Below are 14432 nucleotides of genomic sequence, written 5' to 3' on the forward strand. Positions count from 1 at the left end.
AACAATAGTAACCATATCATAAAAACGACATGATAGAAAATATAACACAGTAGTAACGCTACTGCAGATGTAAACACAAAAGCACTTCACTTACCAAAGCTGCTGTTCACTATTTAAAGACAAAGTTTAATCTCCCGGTTGTACAGTAGATCGGTGCGGATCAGTTCCAGCAAGAGGTCTTTCTCGATTCATGGACGCCAGTGATGACAGTCGAGCCTCCCCAGTTGTATTTCTTGAATACGTTTCAATGCGTTTGAGGGCTGAAAATGTCCGCTCGACAGAGGCAGTAGATATCGGGATTGTCCCCGCCAAACATGCCAAAATGCTAAAAATGTAATATCACGTAAAAACGTCTTACATATCTTTAAACTTTAACTCTTACTACTACAAAGTTCTGCTAGCTAGTTTCACAACAGTCACGCTAGCCCACTGATCGATCAAGCCGCACGTTAATGCTGACGTACTTGTAGGACAGCTAGAAGGCTCTGGCATGTCAAAGAATACGCCCAACATGTCAAACTAAAGATCTGATTGGTTGAAGACTATGACAATCAACAATATCGTCCCCATTTACTTAAACTGCAAATGGATTCACTTGTAAGTCTGTGGGCCTCAGGCCTCTCTTTTTACCTAGAGACACAGGAGCGAAATCTAATTGGATAAAAGCTCTACTTAAAACAAGTTGTGGTGAAAGTAGCGCTGAAAGCAGGGCAACTGAGGAAGACAGTAGCTATGCAATGAGATAATAAGCTAATGTGAAAAATATTTAGAATACATGTAGTGTATTTTTGAAAAATTATTAAATTATAAAATAGCTATAACTTTGTGATTCTGTCTAGGCCAGCAGAGAAGGCTTTGCTGGCCCTGACGGCCCACCACTGTTGTATGTTTACCTGGCGTGTATAAATTGTGACAGGGGGAGGTGACGCGAGACGAGGTGGTGCGCGCAAACAGAGGGAAGCAAGCAACGTTTAGTGGTCTCAGAGAGCACGTTTTGCCGGCGATTGATTGACAAAAAGGATCCGAAGCAAGAGTTTAATGGATTACTAAACTGGAGACTTCAATGGAAACGGCACGGAGGACCACCAGACGGGCGGTGGTGAGGTTGCGTGAGTTCTGGGGACAAAGGAACCGCGGCTTCTCGCCATGCTTCCACGTCTTTTGTTGACTTTGTTTTGGGGATTTGTTGGTTTGTCATCGGACTGTTTTGCGTTACTTTAAGGAACTTTTGTAACTAGTAGCGTGACTCAGGGTTTGAGTGATATTTTGCAAATGTTTAATTTATTATGCCGGAGTAGAGCGGGAGCGTCACGGTTTTAGTTTTGTGTGCTGCAAACCGTATGCCGTATGAATTTGATTTATATTAATATATGGTGTTATATTTAACTGACATGTGTGGTTTCTTTTGTGTCTAAGGTGGTCCGTCATTTTATCGAATAATAGAGAAGACCTTTCTGCGTGTTTTTGTACCTTCAACTGTTATGCAGTCAGATGTAGTGTCTATATACCTACCAATTCAGATCAGCCAGTGCCCTTTAAATTTAGCGTATGTACTTTTCCCTTTTTAGGTTAATATAATTAGGTGATTTAGTGTTTGGTGATATCTTTTAGTCAAAATGTTTACCCTATTCACATGTAGCGTCTCACTGGACTGATGTATGTGAATGGAGAGACTTAAAGCTAGGGTTGGGAATCTTGAGAAACCAGCAAGAGTACGCTAGATTTAAAAAATCATTCAACCAAAAACCCATTCCAGTGTTGCCAACACTTTTAAACAATTAAAGTAGCTAGCAGCACTAGCTCCCAAAGTTGCTATATCTACAGAGAAAGTAACACTGACAGCCCTTCCATGCAGGCCTCCTTCCAAAGCGAATCCACCAAAATGTTCATTATGAACATAAACTTGTCATAATAAACTTTAACTACAAACATGGCCATTGTCAGTACTCACAGCTGTCAAGACTCCGGTGGCGAACAATGAGTGCACGGCCAGATTGCAAAAGATCAGATAGCAGGTAGCCCGTCCAACCATTACATTCAAGCAAATAAAATGATTGGATGGTCTTATTAGAGTCCTTTGACAGCCACAGATAACAGAATTCTTTTTTTTGTCAGAGCATTTTGATTTGGCTGTAATGAGAATTTTAACAAAAATACCAGAAATGTTTTAAAAGATTACCAACCCTGCCTTTTACATTGGCTAGAATTAAACACCATTAACTAACTATGACTACCAAAGTTGTCACCATATGTCACAAAATATAACTGCTGAAACATTATCTTTACCAATAAAAGGAATGGTTACACTTTAATTGCACCAAAATAGTCAGGGAGGGTGAAAGACTCAACACTTTAACATCATAACTGTGTTCAACATTGATTGCTGAAGGGAATTCTGATGCTTCTACTTCTATTTGGGAGGATACTCATGCTCTACGTTTTGTAACTACAGTTCCCACAATGCATTGGGCGATGCACACCTTGAGCCCCGTTGTTATAAACAGATGTTGAAGCTATTAGCAGTTTGCACTGTACCCATTGCTTACATTGAACTGCCTTTACCCTGCCAGTCTGTGTAATGTCCCATAGAGTGTGAAGAGAGCGGCTTTGTTCATGCCTGCTGCAGGGATGACCTATTTTTGTAGGCTAACCCCAAAGTTAGCATCGCTCTGGTTCCCTCAACAAAAAGCCAATGGGACTTTTTGGATTATTGCCAAAAATAATCTGGCGGCAAACAAACATTCAAGATACTGACATGTCCACAAATGAACGTCACTTTTATGCTTGTGGAAGCGTGAATACAATCGGCGGAGGTAAAAAGCCAATGTTAGGCTATAAACAAACTATACAACGGTCACATGAGCGTGAGCACAAACACAATAAGGCGGAGTAGCTGGCGTGACGACCGTTAGTAGTCTTATTCAGTCACTTGTCAGTAGCCGCCTTTTTAAAGACACAGACAATTTTCAAAATTCTAAACATACTTGACTGCTCTTTGAGTGAACTTGTCAAAAGCACAGTCAGAACCCATTAACCCACCCGCCTGTGGTGTGGATACATTGAAAGTAATGAAATGTTTCAGTCTTGAAAACAGGAAGAGTTTGTAGAGTTACCTGCATGACTGCATCAGACCAGCCAGACTCTGAAAAAAGCCCACGTCCTTTTTGTCTTTCAGATAATCCAACATTTTCTGTCAAAGAGACAGGACAATGGCACAGCTGAGTTCTATTTTAGACCAAATTCTGCTTTGAAACAACTACAGGAGGTGGACACGATATGGTATGAATAACTATACAACTGTGGTCTTAAGGAACGCTTAGATACCTGCTGTACAGTAGAGTTTCCTCCATTGAGAATAGCTATGCCCAGCTTCAGAGTAGAGGCCACCATGGGACCCATCTCACCTTGTGAAGAGGAACCACAAATAGACACACAACTTTATCTACCAGGGCACACTCAACAAACAATGAATGCACTTTTACATTTACTAACTTAGCTCCCACTCTCATGCAGAGACGACTTAAACATGCGGCAATAAAGTCACTCTATATTCTTCAATAACATTTCAGTTAAAATGTGTTGTGGACCATTCAGTGAATCATTAACATCCTGTAGAAACATATTTGCTCAAGTTGTCTAATCAAAGTTGTTATAGTCAACAGATGTAAATGAACGCTTGCCGACTGTGGAAAATCAATCTTTGTAATTTGTGCACTTTCAAATAGGCTTTGGAGTGCTGTCAACAAGCAAGTGAGCTCCTTCTTACTCCAGCTTTGAAAAATAAAACATGTTTGCTGCCTTAAGCTTACACCTACATGCATAAACCTGAGCCCTGAAAGTGACAATACGGCACATTTTACTAACTAGTAATGTAATAACACAGTAGTTACAGTGGGAGGCAGGGTCGGGGATAAGTGCGTAAAACCTACCTTTGCTAGCGCTGATGGTTTGCAGCACCATCTCAGCAGCTCCGCGGTCATGCAGCCGAGCCTGCTGGTACAACAGCTTCTGCTTCTCCATCTCCTTCTCCTATTCATGCAACACAACCCCACACATGTCAGCAGCATGCCCGTTTACAGCCGAGACCGTCATGGCGACCGATGGGTAGACGGAAGTGAGTGACTGATGGCCTACCTCAAAACTCTTCACTTCCTCTCCATCCTCATCTTCTTCATCATGGCAACTCTGAGGGAGCGAAGAGTGATACAAAATGAGAGTTGCATGTCAACCACAGAGAGATAACATGTTGCAAAAGGAGGAATTATCATCATCGTCACTGGTACCTTAGCCATGATGTCAGCATAAGCCATGTAGAGAATATCCTCATCCAGTTTACTGAAACACACACACACACAACAGTAAATGTTTAGTATGACTAGCCAGACAGAAGACAGCCCTTGTTTTACTAGACATGTGAGAATGCAGAATATTTTGCTAGAATATTAACTATTACTTATGTCAGAGCAGAAACATTCGGTGGAGTCTTGTATCTTACATACAGTATACATACAGAACTCACCACTTCTCTGTGAGGGCTGTTCTGCTGAACAGTTGAATGAGCTGATGAAGCGGATCGATGTGTTTCACACCCTCCTCTTCCTCCAATAGCTCCTTGTCACCTGGTTTCTAAAAAATAAACATACATTCCCTTTCACAGGAGACTCAATGATGCACACTGGAAAAAAACAAAACAATAGCCCATTTTCAAAATTCATATGTGGCCTAAGACAAAATATTGGTAAACAAGTTCATCATCGTAAATATACCCTCATACTCGAGTCCTTGCTGTCGGCTTCTTGAAGCTAAATTGCATCTACCAGCAACGCCATGTTTCTCTTTGTCAAGCTTGTAGAACCTAGCAACAGTAACTAAGGAGGGCGGAACTTTGGGAATTGGGAAAGATGTTCTAGATGACACTGAGTGAACCCTGGGTATTTGGGTAAATGTTTTGTTTCACAACAGAGAACACTTCAATAGATAAAGCTTATTTGGGTGCAGAAAAGGAAAACAAATACAGTCTCCCATTCATTATCTATGGAACAGCTCCACACTTGATCCCCGTTGTTGTGGAAATTTATCATATCGTTCTTTTAGGTATAACTTGTATCGCTTAAACCTGCATATATGTAGATGAGGCCAACCAGGCTCATTTAAAACCTAACGATAAATGAGTTCATCGGTATTTTAGCATTTCTGACTTGCTGTAGTGTTATTTCACCACCTAACCCTCTTCCCACGAAAAGGCTGGGAACTGGCCTTGGTCTGTGCAGCGGCAGACAGAGGAGGACGACATCTGCGAAGGGGGGGGTGAAGGGAGGAGACGAGATAACGTGCATATACTCTGTTTTTGTCTATTCCTTGTTGTTAGACCTCCGAACCATCTGTGGGGAAAGAGCTCTATCCATTCAGCTGAATTATCATTAGTGTCTGTTAAATAAATATGTTTTATATTTTAAGAGTTTTCTCATCTCGATTATTTCTCACCGGGAGGTTAAAAAGATTATTTTCCACGACAAATGGCGACGAGGATGGGATCGGACGTGTAATCAGGACTCCGTTAGACGACAGAAGCGCAAATAATAGTTGATTCCTCCTTGAAGGTGAGAGGCTGTCGTCAGGCGGGGTTCGAGATTGCCGCTCCGATCCTGGAACCGGAAAAAGAATCCCACCCGTTGAGAAATTATTTTGTGATGGAACAGACACTTTGATGGGTAAACTTCATCTCGCAGTCGGGTGCTGGACATAAGTCCTAGTGTAACTTGAAGAATTTAAAGAAGTCTGGTGTATCCTTTCAAGTGATTGATTGGACCAGATTGTACTTAGATTCTGAGACAGTAACTAGAGAGAAGTTGGCGCCGTAGGTATTCTCGCACTTTAGAGAGTGGCGGACAGACGTGTCCTGGTGAACTTGTAGTATTTGAAGAAGAGATATTTGGTGTATCCTTTCAAGTTGATTGATTGGACCAGATTGATTCGAAGATACCAGAATCAACAGTAACTAGAGAAAATGGGTAATGGTCAAAGTAAGTCTGAGCCTAAGCAGCCTGATGCCGAGGTCTTATCTCCAATAATAAAATACATGTGGGACAAAGATAATCAGACTGCCAAACAATTGGAAGAATGGATAAAATTGGGAATCCCTGGAAAAGGCAACATTAGCCTACGACAAAAATTGGATCAACTCAAACCGTGTCTGGAGCAGAGAGGAAAAGGCAAAGCAGAAACAGATGTATAATATCCAAGAGGTAAAGAAAAAAAAATATATATTTGAATAAGACATATACAACTAATAGAAAAGGAAAATATACTGCTGAACTTTGTCTTTTGTTTTTTGTTTTGTATTTGTTTTACATGGTCGAGTGGATCCTGATCTGGTCTCCGCAACGCCGCTGCCGTATGCTCCCCATAACAAACAACATGACAGCCAACACCCACCGGTCAACACTCCGAGGATGAAGAAGGACGAGAATCATCAAAATCTACAGGCACCATGTCAACGCTCACAACTACAGCCCGTCAATGAACACTGATGAAAATATGAATCTGGATTATCTGAACGCGAGACAGAGGACATTACAACAGAGAGAGAAGACGTGAAGAAGAAGCCATGACTCATGTGGAGAGTTCAAAGAGCAAATTCACGGAATTCAAGTGAACTTTGACATCCTTTGTGCGTTATCATAAAATATGTGCGGCATTCACACCAGCCGTAATCAACCTGCAGTGTGTTATATGCTTAAGACTGGCCGTATAACCATGCAGTGACAGCGCTGACTGAACTTTGTAAAGAGGCTTTTACGTCATCCGTGAGCCTGGGAAACATCACACCAAAGAGAGTTGTGTGACATGGAATACTGCAACATGCAGAACACGCTGAGGAGCAGAACAACAACAGACAACATTCCCCGATTCCCTTGTCTGTCCACACCAAGCAAAGATTGACTTTCGTCAGCGCGAACTCGAGGATGCCCAGCTGGCAACGTGATCAGGCCATGACAGGAAGAAGAAAATAAGAGGGGCAGAGACTTTTTCAGAGAGAATTCACACCAGCTGAAAACTTTGTGTGCCATAAATGTGGCAACTTGGACATTGTCTAAGAAGACTGCCCACAATCTCCATGGAAACAGGACAGGTGGGAGGGCTCAACATCAGCAATCAGGAGGGGAAGAGAGCAGGTGCGGCGGGGCGGACCTCAGTGATGGACCACCGACGCACACACATTACAACAGAGGGTGAGTTAACTTCAGATTCTGACTTCCATGGCCACCGTCCAGTTCTGTACGTCTGCTTTACCTGTCCCTCCCAAAAAGGGGGAAGGTATTGTGGGACGATTAGCTCAGGAGGCATACCAATTAGTGAGCCATACACAAAGCCCTTGTCCTGTATCACAGTATCACTGATATCACAGTTAAACACAATCATTTCTGCTGTCTGATTGCTTTTCTTGGACATTTGTTGAAAAAAAAAAAAAAAGAAATACTGCTGCTGCCTCTGTTTCTCTGTCTGCCGCACAATCTGAGTGTTACAGGGTGTGTGTCCGCATGTAGCATTGGCATGGGGCCCAGGGAAAAAAAAGGTTTGGAGGAGAAGGACATGTCTGATTGGCTGGATAGGCAGACTGTACTCATTGATTGCAGACCCACGGAGGATCCTGGTAAACTGTACAGTAAAATTGGAAAAAGATCGTTGACCTATAAGTGTGATTCTCAGATAAGGTTAAGTTTGAGAAAAGACCGCTTTCAGGAAGAAATGTGATTTTCAAAGAGGCACCGGTTAAAAGAGGCACCGGTAAAAAGAGTCACTCATCTTATGTTTGATAAGAAAACGCACCATGGTTTAAAATGTTCCATCTGTCGACATGGCTGAGCTGTCCGAGGTGCCCTCCTCTTTATGGTCTGCGCATGAATATGACGTAGGACTGTTGAGGGTGCGACACCTCTGGTGGTTCACCCACAATCTGATTTAGGTCCATGCATGAAGCAATATCCACTCAAACAAGAGGCTATTGATGGTATTACACCTCTTCTTGAGTTTTTGTTTGAAGGCTGGTGTAATAGCCAAATGTTACGATTCACCGGTGCGCACCGATTTTTCCAGTAAAGAAAATGCGAGACCTGGGGGGGAACAGACTGAGTCACGATTTGTTCAAAATGTACAAGCAGTTAATGCTTCGGTGCACCCGCGAGCACCTACAATTTCTGATCCATACACCATTATGTCACTCATCCCTCCAGACACGACCCATTTTTTTCGTCGGCGACTTGGCCAATGCATGATTTCCTGTACCTGTGCACAAAGACAGACACTTTTGGTTTGCTTTTTCATTTAAAGGAAGAAGCTCTACCTGGACCCAGGTGTCCCCAGGGATATTCAGAGAGCCCTGGTGTATTTAACAGAGCCGTGAGACACGATTTGGCAATTTTACACTTACAAAATGGTTGTGCCTTGTTACAATATGTTGATGACATCATGATTTGCAGCCCCTGCAGAGTAGAGTAATTTACATTTACAGTTACTTTCTAAATTTTAGGCTGCAAATGGTCACAAGGCTATCCGTCCAAATTGCAATTTGCTCTCGATAAAGTTTCATATCTGGGACATGTGATCACAGCAGAGGGCAAAACCCTCTCTCCCAAGAGAATGCAGGCTATTCAAACGGTGTCTAAACACATCTAAGAAACAAATGATGAGCTTCATAGGAATGACGTCATGGTATAGATAATGGATCCCAACTATTCAGAAAGAGAGGCATTCCTCTCTTCCATGATTCATGGTAAACATCTTTCTGCGCATAAAGAACTGACCTGGACTGACTCCTCGACTGCTGCCTTTAATGACATGAAGAACGCATTACTGTCAGCTCCGACATTGAACTACCTAAACTTGACACACCGTTCACACGATACGTTGACCAAAGAGACGGTTACAGAGAGAGACAATAGAGACAAAGAGACAATTTGGACTCAGGAACTTGGGAGAAGACAAAGACCTGTTGCATATTTCTCTACTGGACTAGAGCAGCAGCATCTGGCCTTCACTGTGTCTGCGTGCTGGTGCACGTGACATTGTTGTTTATGATGAGGTCAGACTCAAGGTTCCTTATGCTGTGTCACACATTAGATTAGATTAATACATTATATTTGCCTCATCATGTGTTTTTCTTTAATATTACTGTGAAACAAAGTGCTATCCTTAATCCTCTTTTTCCTACTGGAGGAGATGGAGAGCCAAATAACTGTGTTGATTTCTCTTGAACAGATCTGCACATGGAGACCTCACAGACGTGCCCACAAAATGCTGATTTACAACTGTTAGTGGACGGTTTGGCATCCTGCTCGCCGGACACGGGAGAAGGGTTGGTTGGGTTTTGCTGTAGTCTCATTGTATGACACTCTGTGCAGCGATAAGTTAGCGTCACACTTTTCTGCTTAAGGTGCAGATCCTGTGGCTCTTACAGAAGTCTGTAAGCGCGCTGTCGACAGAACGGTTAACAATTACACAGACTCTAGCTACTAGTGTAGTGCACGACTTTGGTGCCATGTGGGAACACAGAGGGTTTTGGAAATCATCCGGCAAACCCGTTCCTCACCACCGTCTCGTGGCCGACCTGCTAGAAGCCATACTGCTCCCTGAAACTGTCTGTGTTATGTTATGAAATATGATGCTCACACTAACGCTTCTGATTTTTCTGGTTCCTTTGATGTATGATATTCAAGAATTGCAGACATTGCCAGCCCTAAAGAGCAGAAATGTTTTGCCTCATCTAATCCAGTTTACAAAGTTATGGATGGGCCTAGACAACCACCACGTGATCTCTTTTATTGTTACGCTAAATTGGCTCACAGCAGAGATAACTTAATTTTGTTTTGTGAAGGACTGAAGTCCTTTGACCTAAGAGATGAATGTTATCTAGAGGAAAAGAGAGACTGGTGTAAGGATGACTGTTTAGTGTTGCATGTTGAAGACCTTAGAGGGAGGTACGTTAAGATGTTCATGGATGGAAATATGGGAGAGTGAGCTGCCAACATCCGAATGAATGAGTGAATGAATGTGGTTTGCCTGTGGAGAGGTTTATTCAGTCTCAATAAAAAAAAAAGGGGTGACTGTCCAGTTAACCTGTTGGGAAGAGGAAGAGGTTTTGAAAACAATTAATGCAGCTAAAATATTTAAATTCGACTCGAGGGGAAGAATCTTACTTTATGTAGATGACATTTTGATATGCTCTAAGACTCAACAACAATGAAAAGAGGAGACTCTTGCACTTCTAAAGTTTCTCTGTGAACAAGGTCATAAAGTAAGCAGAAACAAACTCCAACTTTGGAAGGAGAGTTAAATATTTGGGTTATGATTTATCAAAGAATGGCCGATCGAAGAAAAGAAGCCATTCTCAAAGCAAACAAAAAAACAAATGATGTTATTCTTAGAAATGACTAATTTATGTGGAAATTGGGTTCCTAATTACGCGGAATTAGGAAAACCTTTATCAGAATTGATGTATGATAAAACTATGGGAGCACACGACGAGTTGTGCAGGACTCTTGAAGCAGATGGAGCTTCAATGATATTAAACAATTCGGGTTTTTAAATGCATAGCACACAAAACAGGTGCTGACCTGTTTCAACAGGAAACAGCAAAGCTGATGATGAAGAAAAAAAGTTTATATTAATAATAAATTATTGTGAATATGATACACATTTTGTAAGCAAGGTGATAAAACATTAGGCTGAGGTTTGGAATAAACATGAAATATCATTGCTATCGTCACCGACAGTCAGCAGGGTTAATTGAAAGGATAAATGGTACAATTAAATTAAAATTAAGAAAACATATCTTAACGAGCCTAAACCATGTGTAACATATGGGAGAAAATACCGCAGAATATATATATAAAAAAGAAAAATGTTAAAAAGAAAAGAAATTACGCCTTCTCCCACTCAGGAGGACTTATAAAATGTCCACGCTCAAGGTCATGAGAACTTGAAAAGCACCGAGGGGGGGGGGGACGTTAAATGACCAACAGCTGTCTGCAGAGCAGAGAGTATAAAAATGAATCAATCGTCCACTGATAACTCTTAATCTTGAGACACCTGCTTCTTCTGAGTGAGTCTGGAAGAGCAGGGAAGCGAAAGTCTTTGGGGCCGCTTGTCTGACCAGTGAACATACTAACACGCTCAGAGGGATTTAGTGGTGTCTGTAAGAAACAGAAGAGCTCAGTGGTAGAACTAACATCACGGAAATTGGTAAATTTAGACATCCAGGGCTATGTGGGATAAGCGGAACTATGTTTTGCTTTGCTTTAGCGATTTTTTAATTTATGGTGGGAATTTAGGCAGATTAAATTGACAATTAATAAATGCGAGACAAAGCACAACTCTTTTGTGGGCCTAGTTGAACTTTGCAGTAGTTTGTAAGGGAATAACTAGGTAGGATCATTTATCTGTAGACCTCAGGTTTAAAACTAGACCTAAAGAAACAGTTACTGGAAACAAAGTAAAGAAATTATAACATATCACATTTTATAATTTAGCATGGTACACAAGAGGGTTCACTGTTTTTTAGTATTTGTAGAGCAATGTATTGTTTGCTAACAACGCATCAAACATGTAGCCGATCACCTCACTCATTTTGTGTGGCTGGGGAGAGAGAGGAGGGTAGCAACCCGAGTTTCCCAAACTGCAAAGCTGTCACACAGAAATCAGTGTGGTAGGAGGTATATATGTGCAAAGATGATGCCACACTGGAAGGCAGATCTCCTGCACTAAGGCACCCATTTTCTCTCAGGGGTGGTGTGGCCTAAGAGGTTCAATGTGTTTTCTGCTCTTTGTGTAATAATAACTGTGTTTCCTAATAATTGATGCATCAGAACAATTATAGTGAGAATAACTCAAATCAGCAACCACTAGATTAAAGAATCGATTTGTAAAACCATTAAGTCACCATCGAATAACATGTGATATGACTATGCTAAGTTCACAGTCCGGCAGCACACGAGCTGTGACGTGCTTAAAACATGAACACAGCCTCTGCTCGCACAGATAGAACACACATCAGAAGAGTGAGCCAAAGATCCAAAACATTTCAGACATCACACGTGCACATTCCACTGTTTAGTCTAAAAAGGCAGATTCCGCAACATCTGACTTTTTCCTCCCTTAGGACTACGAAAGTGACTTTTTGTGTAATACTTGTGTTTATTATAGCTTGCTATTTTAGAAATATAATCTCACAAAACAGCTAATGTTAAACTTATTGATTAATGATGTATATATATAAACCATTTGGGGTAAAATGTGTTGATGTTTCGATAAATTGTAAATACTTTAATGGCCATAGGAATGGCCAAAGGGGGAATTGTTGTGGAAATTTATCATATCGTTCTTTTAGGTATAACTTGTATCGCTTAAACCTGCATATATGTAGATGAGGCCAACCAGGCTCATTTAAAACCTAATGATAAATGAGTTCATCGGTATTTTAGCATTTCTGACTTGCTGTAGTGTTATTTCACCACCTAACCCTCTTCCCACGAAAAGGCTGGGAACTGGCCTTGGTCTGTGCAGCGGCAGACAGAGGAGGACGACATCTGCGAAGGGGGGGGTGAAGGGAGGAGACGAGATAACGTGCATATACTCTGTTTTTGTCTATTCCTTGTTGTTAGACCTCCGAACCATCTGTGGGGAAAGAGCTCTATCCATTCAGCTGAATTATCATTAGTGTCTGTTAAATAAATATGTTTTATATTTTAAGAGTTTTCTCATCTCGATTATTTCTCACCGGGAGGTTAAAAAGATTATTTTCCACGACAACGTCATCGTCATTTATGTTTCCTTCTCTGGTGTCCGGCTATGAGAGAAAGTAGCTCATGTTCTCTAATACTGCATGAACTTTCCTCTGCCATGGACACAACATAATTAAAATCTTAATCTGGGTTCCCCTAATCAAGAGTATAATTCAATCTGTTTTACATTCATGAACTCACAGCGAGGTCCTCTATGAGTTTATCTTCAAAGTAGTGTTCCTCTGCCTCGATCCAGGACTTCTCATAGCCCTGCAGGAACAAGTTGACAGCCCGGTGCCTAGTTTGGGGGAGACACAGTAGGAATAAAAACTTTCCAACAAGATACGCCAGATGTACTGTACACACACACACATAACGTACCTGGGCAAGTTATAGAGTGGTGCCATCCTGAAGCAAGCAACCACTGCTCTCTTCCTCTGTTTGGACAGCAGCTTGTGCCACACGGCCTTCTTGCTGCGCTGAGGATGTTCAACCTAAACACACAAACTGAACCACTCAGTATGGCCGACTCTCCAGCGTCTGGAAGCCATAACGCCGTAATCCGACAACTGCTCAGAGAAGTGCATTCATTCAGTACATCATTGTCTTCAAACAACAGACATGCTCGTGTCTATTTTTGCAGTTTTAACAATGGCCAATCACAACAGCTCTTCTAAGACAGCAGGACAGCTTCTCTTCATGAAGTTGGTCTTCTTCATGGAAGAGCACAAAGATACTGTACATCAACCCAAATATGATTATATACCTATAGAGCTGTGGATATATGGATATTTCCATAGCCTGCACTCTCTAAACTACTGAAATGCAATATTTCAGATATTGTCGGCTCTGTGTCATCAACAACACACACACAGTTACACACCTGGTCTAAGTGGAAGAGGACGTGAGCGATCTCCAGGACTCTCTCCACAGTCTTCTCTGGGTCTGAGGTGTCCTCGTAGTGATTAGGGAGGTCTCTGTACAGAGCCATCTGCCAACGAATAGCTGGGTCCTCCAGCTGTACAAGAAACACATACGTACAGCTGACAAACACACTGAGGACATGGGTCCGGCACACCAAGGTGTTGGGAATGTCTTTTTATTTGATTCAAGTTTTGACTTTTCTATGTCATTTCAGTTGAGTTTAAGTTCTCTTTCTCACGTCGCTCGGTGTTTCACTATGGGAATCGCCTCTACGTGACCAGTTATGGAAGCTCCAATTACACAGTGACAGACAGGTCGAACTGTGCTAGGGCTTATAATGAGACTGCATGTAAAGAACGATAGGGATTAATTGCGTAGACGTGGCGTCTCCTGGAGTCTCAATTCGGTTTTGTTTCTGTGGTTCAACATCACGAGAGTTTACGGAAATTCATGCTGTCTCCTTTTTTGGCAGTGACATAAAACTGAAATGAAATAAGGTTTATTTGTATCTTGCTTTTATTTGTTTTTTTACCAGGCAATATGGTTTCAGTATAATTTTAGTTTTTCTTAAAGGACATATTTTTATTTAGTTTGAGTTTCAATAATATTTTTCATTGCTTTTTTTTGTTTCAGTTTCAGTTCACAATAATAACTCAGCTGCTCACGTCTATGAGCACTCAGGTCAATTGTATGTGGTGGATTTGAGCTGGACTGTGAACCAAATAATGT

At 41.6% G+C, this 14432-nt stretch overlaps 1 protein-coding gene across 1 annotated transcript in view; it reads right to left on the reverse strand.

Annotated features, from left to right (window-relative positions):
• ryr2a (ryanodine receptor 2a (cardiac)) overlaps nt 1-14432 on the reverse strand; it is a gene marked incomplete at both ends in the record, with an annotated part of 190358 nt that overhangs the window by 39802 nt on the left and 136124 nt on the right. Inside the window, 9 exons of the mRNA XM_079183201.1 lie at nt 3114-3190; nt 3325-3404; nt 3930-4029; nt 4135-4185; nt 4284-4335; nt 4520-4626; nt 12981-13077; nt 13161-13273; nt 13642-13797. Coding sequence (XP_079039327.1) covers nt 3114-3190; nt 3325-3404; nt 3930-4029; nt 4135-4185; nt 4284-4335; nt 4520-4626; nt 12981-13077; nt 13161-13273; nt 13642-13797 — 833 coding nt within the window. The remainder of the gene's footprint in view (nt 1-3113; nt 3191-3324; nt 3405-3929; nt 4030-4134; nt 4186-4283; nt 4336-4519; nt 4627-12980; nt 13078-13160; nt 13274-13641; nt 13798-14432) is intronic.

This window comes from Pholis gunnellus, assembly GCF_910591455.1.
Source record: "Pholis gunnellus genome assembly, chromosome: 21".
In the NCBI taxonomy this organism is placed as follows: Eukaryota; Metazoa; Chordata; class Actinopteri; order Perciformes; family Pholidae; genus Pholis; species Pholis gunnellus.